Below are 12144 nucleotides of genomic sequence, written 5' to 3'. Positions count from 1 at the left end.
CCTGCTGTCACCCTCAAAGTTCTATATTCCAAACTCCTAAGATAACATCATCAGCCACACTAAGGAGCCAGCCTGCTTTAACAACAACAAAAAAAAAATTTCTACCCCTTTATCACCAGGAAAGTCCTTACATTTCAATTAGGCCTAAGTTTATTAGACTCTATATTCTGAGAGTGTCTAGGGAAAAAAATTATCCCCAGCCTTTCTGGAAACCTCCACAGACGCCTTGGTTCCGAGCAGCATCTATGTCTTCCACAGTAAGCATGCACGTGCCAGGCCTTCCTGCTCTTTCAATTTCTGGCCCTCCACATTGTGAAAATAGGCCGGCTACTATTAGCAACAATTGGGGTGAAAACATAATTATTTTTGTGTGTTGATCCTTGAAGATAGGCTCACAACACACAAAATGTTTACATTTACCATATTTATTACACAGTCCGACAAAGATCTTTAAACAGTTAAATATTAGCAGTCTACTTTGATTTTGGAATAGATGGCATTGGTTTAGAATGAAGATTGGCTCTGTGCATCAAGCCAGTTTAGAAAATACATTGATAACATTGTTAACATGAGGAGACATAAAATGGATTCAGTCTTGAAACAGGGAAGTTAAATAATCCATATATTTGTACTATGAAATGCCTACATACTTTAGCCTTGGAGCTTTACTCTTTAGCTAGCGTATTTCCCATGAAGAATAAACTGTAGCTCTTCTGGATCAAATCAGAAAATTAAGTCCCTAAACGATAACATAATCCCCCTCCCCCTTCGAGCCATAAGAACAAACTACTAGAACGGAACCTTTCTATTTTCTTCGGAGGCCTGGAGAGCTGTTCATACACTTGTGCCGCCCTGTGGAACTTAAACCCTTTCTTCAATACTTTCTTCCTTTTACTAGGAAATACAATGTAGCTAATGCCAGCCTGCCGTGATGCTTCAACCAGCGAAACCGACAGGCATTTTAAGCTTTCTGTCTCATGCAAGCTTTCCAGACTGTCTTTTATGGGGAGGTCCAGCAGCGCCCTTTGCTTGGCCACCTGGCGCTCCATCTCCTTCTGCCTCTGGTATGCCAGCTGCTGCAAGTTGCTGTCTATGTCATCCTTCATTATAAATTGTGGTGGGATCTCTCTTTTCCTCAGCTCAACTGTAGACTTTGATCTCTTAATAAGAAAACGGAGGTGGAAATTATATATAATCAGTCTAGTTGTTCTATGTTTAAAATTAATACAGTCACAGCAGCAATTAGTGTGGTTTGGCTTTATTGAGTCAATATTAAGTGATATACTCTTGGAGTTGTCACCAGTGTGTACAAATTGTATAAAGTAACATTTTTCATCATGGCATTCTCAGGCATGTATATAATGTATTTTGACCACATTCGTCCCTGTCCTTTTCTTATCCCTTCACCCTAATGTCCTTCCTTTTCCCAAGTAGTCTCCCTTCTACTTTTATGATTTTTAACAACCTAGATCTAGATAGAAAATACTATATTTGTCTTTCTTCATCTGATATCTTTCACATCATAGGATGGCCTCCAGGCCACATCCATTTCCCCTCAAAGGAATATTGTTCAGTTGTGAGCACGCCACATAGTCCTCATCCATTCCTTCATCTACCACTGATGGCCTCTGCCCTAGTAACTTGTCTGCTGTGAACAGAGCTCCGACGAACATGGATGTGCAGACGTGTTTACTGCATACCGATTTTGATTCATTGAGGAATGTACACCGGGGCAGTTAAGCTGGATCATACCTCCATTCTTAGACTTCCCACAGTGGCTACACTAATTTACATTACCACATGTAGTGCAAACAGATTCCCTTTGCCACACCCTCACCAGCATCTGCTGTGGTGTGCTTTCTTGGTAATTGCTGTCTTAACTAGGATGAGGTAAACTATCAAGGTAGTTTTGATTTGTACTCACTGATGGCTAAGAATGTTGACATTTCCCCATGTATTTATCAATCATTTGGGCTTCTAATCTTGAAAAGTGTTTAGTTCATTTGTCCTTTTAGTGATTAGAGTCGTCTTTCTTACTTCTTTTCTTTTTAGTTTTTTTTTGTTTGTTTGTTTGGTTGGTTGGTTTTTATTTGCTGGCTGGCTGGCTGGCTTAGTGCTTGGTTTGGTTTGCATTTTGTTTGTTTTTTTTATTTTATTTTACTATTTAGAACTCTTTCTGCACACTATATATTAATTCCTATCACATAAACATCTGACAAAGATTATTTTCACATTTTGTAGACTGGCTCTCTAATCCCTTTCTGAACAGAAGCCCTGTAATTTTATGCAATCCCAGTTTTCGGTTCTTATTATATTACGTCCTGAGTTACTGGGGTAACATTCTGAAAGTTGCTGCTCATGTCATTAGAGTGCTTTTCTTGAATAATTTCAAGGTTACGCGTCTTACACTAAGGTACCTATGCCGTCTGCACTGGGATTTGGATTTCGGGATCTATTTTTCCCTTTTAGGGGTGGGTGCCCAGTTTTCCCAGAACCACTTGCTCAAGAGGCTATTGGTTTTGTGTGTTTTGTGTCGTGCTTTTGGCAGCTGCTGAGGATCTAATGCCTGTAGCTGTATGAGAGCTCCGTCGGCGTCTGTTTCGTGCTGTTATGATGCTATTTCTATGGTCAGGACAGAGGTATCATTCTCAGGCAGGTCCTATGATAACTCTAAGGTGCACTTTGTGCTCAGACCTGGTCTGACTCCTCCTCAGTCTTGTGTTTGCACAGAACTATTTCTCACCTCTTTGAAGGATTTCATAATTTTGATACTCATTGTAATGAACTTATAGATAACTTCTGGTAAGACGGCCATATTCATAATATTAGCTCGGCCGACTTGAACATGGGAGGTGTTTCCACCTTCTGGTGTCTTCAAAGTGTTCTTTCCATGTTTTATAGTCTGTGTTGCAAAGATCTTTCCCTTCCCTTGTTAGATTTTGTGCTAGTTGGTTTTTATCAAAAATCCACAAGTAAGAATTTCACAAAAGCTACTTATGTATCTAAAGTGCACCCACGGAGATCGTGGTCCTGCATTATTCATTATAATTCTATCTCATGAGACTACAACTAACTCAGAGAGTAATAATGAGAAACAGCGCACCTCTTCAAACTTTGGTGGAAAAGCATAATTTTCATTGCTATAAATGCAAACAATTTTGAGATACAATAGTTTAAAAAGTTACAATACCTTTAATCGTGTATATGGTACACTGGAATATTTTTGGATATCCTCACATGATGCAGACTTTTTTATTATTAAATTCTGTAAAATAAACAAGGAAAATACATTAACCATAGTTACTGTTCAGAAAACTAAGGCAAAGTCAACTCATATGACAGGTGACTGATGATAATTCTTATAAATGAATGAAAAGTACATATACTAATTAAAATTTACTCTCTTGCTTATTCAGTCATTTCCTTAATAGAGAAGAGCAGGACTTAAGATCTATCACTTTATTTAGTCAAGTTTGTGGAAATGAAAACGGTTTTAAATTTAAGCCTAAGACAGCGAAAGGGACCAGCCTGTGGTGTGGAGATGCTCAGGGGCAAAGCCTCCTTGCTGGTATAAGTAGACCTGATTTGTGAGTATTCTAAGGGGGCGCTGACACATTAGGACACATTAGACAGAACCAAGAAAATGATGTGTCCCTGCGATCTGTAAATGGTTGGCCCAGAGAATGGCACTATTTTGAGGTGTGGCCTTGTTGGAATAAGTGTGTCACTATGGGTGTGGGTTTTAATACCCTAGTCCTAGCTGCTTGGAGCCAGTCTTCCACTAGCAGCCTTCAGATGAAAGTGTAGAACTCTCAGCTCTGCCTGCACCATGTCTGCCTGGATGCGCCTAGATGCTGCCACATTCCCCCCTTGATGATAATGGTCTGAACCTTTGAACCTGTGAGGCAGCCCCAAATGTATTTTGTCCTTTATAAAACTTGTCTCGGTCATGGTGTCTGTTCACAGCAGTAAACCCTAACTCAGACAATCCCTAAACAGTACATTTTTCTACTTTTACTGTTTCAGAATTTTATACATGCATATAACATGTTTTGATTTAATGCAACCCCCAGTTCCCTTCCTGCAATTCTTCCCCTATGTCTTCAACCACCTTTCCTTCCCATCTTCATGGGCTCTAGTGTTTGAAATCCACTGAGTCTGCTGAGGACAGACCACATCTGCATAGTTTGGAGCTGTCTACTGAAACACCAGTAGCCTCTGATGTCCTACATCCCTGAAGAAAACTGACTCTGACTCTCCCTCCCACAGCACTCAAAAATTGCCCATCACTCTTCAGCCAGGGGTAGAATCTTACAAGTCTGCTCCCGTTCCCCATTGGTATTTTGTCTGGATTAATGTTCTGCAAGTCTTGTGCATGCTGGGCAGCCCCTTTTAATCATAAGAGAGCTCAACCTTCCACTTCAGGAGAGGCAACCATGTAAGCACCACCACTTTCAATAACATCACCAAGATGGGCACTATTACATTTAGAGTAAGAAAGCACTGTCGCGGTCGAGTAGGGAGCGGGTATGTTTGAGGTTACTAGACAAATAAAAGGCAGTATCTATAACCCAAAGCAAGCGTCAATTGCTGTAAACAAAGTAGAATGTGGGTACAAAGAGAGCAGGGAGAGGTCAGTTCTGGATAGGCAAGAACCTGGACACAAGGCAGCGGCTGGGTGAGGGCAAAGGTATTCCCGTAGAGTGCCGAGATGCTAAGAATCTCCCAGGCCATGTCAACAGTCCCCAGCAAACATAGGGAAATGTGCCAGCAGTCAGTTCACAAGGATTGGAGTGGAAGCAGAGTGCGGTTGTACATGGATGTTAGACGGATGTAGTAGCACACAGGCGATACATACAGGTTGTGAGACTTAGGTAAGCACTTTGGATTCATTTATGTGGTAGGTGAAACTACTCTTTGCTCAGATGTCAGTGATGTAATCATATCTTTGTCCTCCAACTACAGTGGAATGGGGATAAAGCAGCAGCTAATAAAGACAAGACGGGATGCAGGAAGGTATGAGAGAGGCCAATGCCACAACCTAGAAAACAAAATGGCTTCCCGACCCAGAAAGAGTGTAATTGGGTGATTTGGTTAATTTTAAAGGACAACTATTGCCCTAGGTGCTGCAGAGAGAGCTGTGGTTTTGGGCAATGATACCCCAGGCCAGTGAGGAATGGAAATATTCAGCACACATCAGGACAAGTAACCAATAAATGGTGACAAAGAGAGAGCAAAACACTGACTGAGGATCATGACTATGGGCCAAACGTGCTTCCTGGAAATAGGCGGGATGAGGCAGAAATACAGTCAGCTAGACAGCCTGATAGAAAAGGGGTATGGCTTGGCTCAGAACATTGAATCTCAGTGCTATATGGTGTTCAGCAGCTCAAGGTGTCAAGGTGGAGCACCAAGCTGAAGACTTAATAAAAAGAAAACGGTCTTAGTTACCATGCTTAAATTTCAGGATTAATAAGTGTATTCATAATATAAACTGCATACCTCTCTCCAGTCCTGTTTATGGCTTATGGAGTAGCCGTGAATGCTCTGTCAGGGCATTGGAATCACAGGAGCACACTCGATCACTGCTTCCTCAGGTACTTTTATTCCTCCACAACTACAAGCAGCTTCCCCTTAGAGCCAAAATGGCCATGCGCATGCTTTACAGAAATGATTTCTATAATAACTAGAAATAATTTCTGAGCTAAAGGAAGATATAATAATCAACTTAAATTCAGAGTAAAAGTCGTAAGTACCTTAAAACTTCTTTTGGTGTAGGATTCTAAAATAATCTCACTCTGGGATTCCGATAATTTCTCAGTTAAGAGTCTGCTTGTCTGAACACTCTGTGGTTTAAAATAAAGATTAAATTACCTATTAAATAATTTCATGAAATATTTTCAATGTTTACAGCCACTGCTGTTTCGTTGAACACTGTCAGCAAAATAAATAGAAGACCTGCCATAAAAGCAATACTTCCAATAATGCATGAAAGTCCAATTAGAGATTTCATATTAATTCAAAATCCACAATACATCACAAGCCTTTAATCAAATGGGAACATGCGTGTGATTTCTGCAATGTGAAATCTTAGGAGTTATCAATGGCATTACATTCTCATAGATTCATACTATATGTCTTTCACATCAACACCAAAATTATTAGCAAGACACATAATCAGGATAAACTATTAATTGAATAACTTTATTTTCAAGTACAAGCAAGTATTCTAAATGTAAACTGGAGTGGAATTTTTCTTAAACAATTTAAGCTTTGGATTCCATCACCCAATAAAGTTGCAATATATGTGTGCTCTTATAAGATCAAAGGGCTATACAAATTATGTTCACTAAATGTGTTACTTCTCTTCTGTTATAGTCAGTGATTTTGGTATTCAAAACAACTAGGAGACATAAATTTGACAAACTGACAGTTTTGTGATTAGCTGAACCATGCTGTTCCTTATTTATCTAATGAAGTTGTAACTTTGTGGCTGAAAAATACTGAAATTTAAAAACCAGTTTTTACAAATATTAATGATATTGTTGTTGAAAATGGGGGGAAACTGAGGTTATTTAGAAATCAGAACCATTGGACTTTGATCATCCTTTTATACTATATACCTTAGGGTTTTCCAGTGTTATCATGAAACATCCTAACAAAGCTCAGCTTGGGGAGGAAAGGGTTGATGTCACTGTTCATCAGCAGGGCAGGGATTCAAGCAAGGCAGGAACCTGGAAGCAGGAGCTGAGGCAGAGGTCATGGAGGGATGCTGCTCACTGGCTTGCTCCCCATGCAGGACCACCAGCCCAGGGATGACACCACCCACAATAGACTGGGCCCTCCCCCCATCAATCACTAATTTAAAAAATGCTGTACAATACAAATGTGTCTACTTATAGCTGGATCTTCTGGGGACATTTTAACAACTGAAATTCCTTTCTCTCAGGTGACTTTAGTTTATGTCAAGGTGACATAAAGCTAGCCAGGTCAGTGTATTTTTACAAAAAAATAATTATCGGTCATAGTAGAAAGACACTCGGATACCACTGTTCTTCAAAGACTAACTCTCTGATATAGAAAAGAACTTTTATGACTGTTTTGCCTCATACTTACATAAGATATTCACAATATATTGGAATGCCAAGTACTATATATTTAATGGAACACTTTTAACAAAACGGAGGCAAAAATTCTCACACTGTATTTTATGTCCAAACAGTAGAACCGGTTAGCAGCCAGTGGCTGTTTATGGTGGAAAAGAAAACAAGAAACAAACGATAACAAAAACGCGGCTCATATATCGAAGCCGCAGAAACTGTCAAAATATTTTCCAAACTGAGGCACCTTGCAGAGCAATTATAGTATTATTTATGGGATGTCCCACTGAAGAAAAACTCCTGCTTTTCTCCAGTGATATTGCTGAAATTGGAGTTGGGAAAAACTGCTGCTGTTGCTTGAATATGGGGTGTTCCCCACCTCCAGCCTCCTAGGCTCGACACTCGTCTCCAGCTGCTGGGACTACTGGGCGCACTATAAGTTACTGTCTGACAGGGTCAAGTGGCCAGCGTTGAGAAGGGATGGGAGGTGCTGCTCTTGAAGGGTATGCCTGCCCACTTCCTTCTTCCCACTCTGCTTCCTGGCTACTAGGAAGTGAAGAACCTTTCCTACCACACCCGCCCAGGGTGTGATGCTTAAATGTGTGTTGCCAAGCAACCATGAACCGAGCAAAAACAAAAAATAAAATAAAATAAAAATAACACAAGGATAAAATGAAAATATGCCTAGACATACAAACCAACAAATTTTACATATTATAGTAGAATTTAAATATTAACAAGGTCAAATTGAGTCTTTTAAAATTAACAGAAGATAAAATTCATAAATTGAAAGTTTTTAATAAATATAGAATTTTCATACTATATGAAATAAAATTTGTTAGTAACACAAGAAAAGCATGAACCAAACACATGTACACTGAAAACCTCTAATTAATTAGTCTTGATTAGGTCAAATGAAAGAAATAGAAACTGAACCACATGGAAAAGAAGTCATATCACAATATAATAACTGAGTCTATTGCCAACTAGCATCTTCAGTTAATCTGCAGTATGATACCTCATCAAATCCTCAAAACTTACTTTACATATAACAACAATGAATTTCAGGAGCATAAAAGGATCCAACTCCAAGACTCTGATTCCACAACCTATGTTCTGCTTAGGCTGGCTCAGTGTTAACAAGGAAACTATAAACAATGCCACTGGCTTAGTCAACAAATGCTGGAATATTCAAAAAACCACAATACAAATAGCTATCAATTTCAAAAACCATGTAGTCTAAAGAATATACTATTATGTTATGTCATCAAGTTATATTAGGATATATATACATATATATAATAGTATATTAAGAATATACTATTATGTTATATATGTTATTAAGGATTAAGAATAAACATTAAAGAAAATAGTATCAATAATTTTTTAAGCTTTTAAAAACCCCTTCCCACCCAAATGGTATATGCAGGAGAAAATGAAAACTATCCCCCCCATCAAGAAAAGAACTATTTCAAAATTAAATGAAGACACTAAGTAAGAATTGATGCAATAAACTCAAAGATTTATACAAAAGTCATAAGTCATATTTATATTAGTTTAAAACAAAAAGAACATAATTAAATTTCACTAGAAGATAATAAAATGATTAAACTGAATAGAAGCATTCTGTAATAAGTGGTGCAGTAAAAAAAAATCAAAATAGAAAAGCAAATTGTCGGAAGTCCCACACCCGCGGATCCCGGCCCGCAGCAGCTCTCTGCTCCCAGACCCGGTGAGAGAGAGACCCAACCGCCTGGTCAGGTGGGCACTCCTGAGGCTGCAGAGCAGAAGAGACCACCAACACTGCTCACCCCTGCCCACATCCCTGGCCCAAGAGGAAACTGTATAAGGCCTCTGGGCTCCCGTGGCAGAGGGCCCAGGAGCGGCAGGACCCCTGCCACAGACACCGCCGGACCCTGAAGGAAACAGACCAGATAAACAGTTCTCTGCACCCAAATCCCGTGGGAGGGAGAGCTAAACCTTCAGAGAGGCAGACAGGCCTGGGAAACCAGAAGAGACTGCTCCCTGCACACACATCTCGGACGCCAGAGGAAAAAGCCAAAGACCATCTGGAACCCTGGTGCACTGAAGCTAACGGAAGGGGCAGCACAGGTCTTCCTGGTTGCTGCCGCTGGAGAGAGCCCCTGGACAGCACCCCACGAGCAAACCTGAGCCTCGGGACCACAGGTAAGACCAAATTTTCTGCTGCAAGAAAGCTGCCTGGTGAACTCAAGACACAGGCCCACAGGAACAGCTGAAGACCTGTAGAGAGGAAAAACTACACGCCCGAAAGCAGAACACTCTGTCCCCATAACTGACTGAAAGAGAGGAAAACAGGTCTACAGCACTCCTGACACACAGGCTTATAGGACAGTCTAGCCACTGTCAGAAATAGCAGAACAAAGTAACACTAGAGATAATCTGATGGCGAGAGGCAAGCGCAGGAACCCAAGCAACAGAAACCAAGACTACATGCCATCATCGGAGCCCAATTCTCCCACCAAAACAAACATGGAATATCCAAACACACCAGAAAAGCAAGATCTAGTTTCAAAATCATATTTGATCATGATGCTGGAGGACTTCAGGAAAGACCTGAACACACTTAGGGAAGCACAGGAAAACATTAATAAACAAGTAAAAGCCTACAGAGAGGAATCGCAAAAATCCCTGAAAGAATTCCAGGAAAACACAATCAAACAGTTGAAGGAATTAAAAATGGAAATAGAAGCAATCAAGAAAGAACACATGGAAACAACCCTGGATATAGAAAACCAAAAGAAGAGACAAGGAGCTGTAGATACAAGCTTCACCAACAGAATACAAGAGATGGAAGAGAGAATCTCAGGAGCAGAAGATTCCATAGAAATCATTGACTCAACTGTCAAAGATAATGTAAAGCGGAAAAAGCTACTGGTCCAAAACATACAGGAAATCCAGGACTCAATGAGAAGATCAAACCTAAGGATAATAGGTATAGAAGAGAGTGAAGACTCCCAGCTCAAAAGACCAGTAAATATCTTCAACAAAATCATAGAAGAAAACTTCCCTAACCTAAAAAAAGAGATACCCATAGACATACAGGAAGCCTACAGAACTCCAAATAGATTGGACCAGAAAAGAAACACCTCCCGTCACATAATTGTCAAAACACCAAACGCACAAAATAAAGAAAGAATATTAAAAGCAGTAAGGGAAAAAGGTCAAGTAACATATAAAGGGAGACCTATCAGAATCACACCAGACTTCTCGCCAGAAACTATGAAGGCCAGAAGATCCTGGACTGATGTTATACAGACCCTAAGAGAACACAAATGCCAGCCCAGATTACTGTATCCAGCAAAACTCTCAATTAACATTGATGGAGAAACCAAGATATTCCATGACAAAACCAAATTTACACAATATCTTTCTACAAATCCAGCACTACAAAGGATAATAAATGGTAAAGCCCAACATAAGGAGGCAAGCTATACCCTAGAAGAAGCAAGAAACTAATCGTCTTGGCAACAAAACAAAGAGAATGAAAGCACACAAACATAACCTCACATCAAATATGAATATAACGGGAAGCAATGATCACTATTCCTTAATATCTCTCAATATCAATGGCCTCAACTCCCCAATAAAAAGACATAGATTAACAAACTGGATACGCAACGAGGACCCTGCATTCTGCTGCCTACAGGAAACACACCTCAGAGACAAAGACAGACACTACCTCAGAGTGAAAGGCTGGAAAACAACTTTCCAAGCAAATGGTCAGAAGAAGCAAGCTGGAGTAGCCATTCTAATATCAAATAAAATCAATTTCCAACTAAAAGTCATCAAAAAAGATAAGGAAGGACACTTCATATTCATCAAAGGAAAAATCAACCAAGATGAACTCTCAATCCTAAATATCTATGCCCCAAATACAAGGGCACCTACATATGTAAAAGAAACCTTACTAAAGCTCAAAACACACATTGCACCTCACACAATAATAGTGGGAGATTTCAACACCCCACTCTCATCAATGGACAGATCATGGAAACAGAAATTAAACAGTGATGTAGACAGACTAAGAGAAGTCATGAGCCAAATGGACTTAACGGATATTTATAGAACATTCTATCCTAAAGCAAAAGGATATACCTTCTTCTCAGCTCCTCATGGTACTTTCTCCAAAATTGACCATATAATTGGTCAAAAAAAGGGCCTCAACAGGTACAGAAAGATAGAAATAATCCCATGCGTGCTATCGGACCACCACGGCCTAAAACTGGTCTTCAATAACAATAAGGGAAGAATGCCCACATATACGTGGAAATTGAACAATGCTCTACTCAATGATAACCTGGTCAAGGAAGAAATAAAGAAAGAAATTAAAAACTTTTTAGAATTTAATGAAAATGAAGATACAACATACTCAAACTTATGGGACACAATGAAAGCTGTGCTAAGAGGAAAACTCATAGCGCTGAGTGCCTGCAGAAAGAAACAGGAAAGAGCATATGTCAGCAGCTTGACAGCACACCTAAAAGCTCTAGAACAAAAAGAAGCAAATACACCCAGGAGGAGTAGAAGGCAGGAAATAATCAAACTCAGAGCTGAAATCAACCAAGTAGAAACAAAAAGGACCATAGAAAGAATCAACAGAACCAAAAGTTGGTTCTTTGAGAAAATCAACAAGATAGATAAACCCTTAGCCAGACTAACGAGAGGACACAGAGAGTGTGTCCAAATTAACAAAATCAGAAATGAAAAGGGAGACATAACTAAAGATTCGGAGGAAATTCAAAAAATCATCAGATCTTACTATAAAAACCTATATTCAACAAAATTTGAAAATCTTCAGGAAATGGACAATTTCCTAGACAGATACCAGGTATCGAAGTTAAATCAGGAACAGATAAACCAGTTAAACAACCCCATAACTCCTAAGGAAATAGAAGCAGTCATTAAAGGTCTCCCAACCAAAAAGAGCCCAGGTCCAGACGGGTTTAGTGCAGAATTCTATCAAACCTTCATAGAAGACCTCATACCAATATTATCCAAACTA

The 12144-nt window shown here is 39.6% G+C and overlaps 1 protein-coding gene across 6 annotated transcripts in view; it reads right to left on the bottom strand.

Annotated features, from left to right (window-relative positions):
• Ttc6 (tetratricopeptide repeat domain 6) overlaps window positions 1-12144 on the bottom strand; it is a 213819-nt gene that overhangs the window by 91757 nt on the left and 109918 nt on the right. For all 6 annotated transcript variants that reach the window (XR_015622056.1, XR_015622057.1, XR_015622058.1 and 3 more), the window contains 3 exon segments: window positions 5757-5846; window positions 3191-3265; window positions 802-1160 (listed from right to left, as the gene is read on the bottom strand). Coding sequence is in view for 3 of the 6 variants with exons in the window: in XM_087554072.1 (XP_087410198.1) it covers window positions 802-1160; window positions 3191-3265; window positions 5757-5846 (524 nt within the window). In the remaining 3 variants the exon portion in view is untranslated.

The sequence above is a fragment of the Rattus norvegicus genome, chromosome 6 (genome assembly GCF_021556685.1).
Source record: "Rattus norvegicus strain SHRSP/BbbUtx chromosome 6, alternate assembly SHRSP_T2T, whole genome shotgun sequence".
NCBI lineage: Eukaryota > Metazoa > Chordata > Mammalia > Rodentia > Muridae > Rattus > Rattus norvegicus.
The sequence above is the reverse complement of the archived record's forward strand: the minus strand, read 5'-3'. Positions and strand labels throughout refer to the sequence as shown.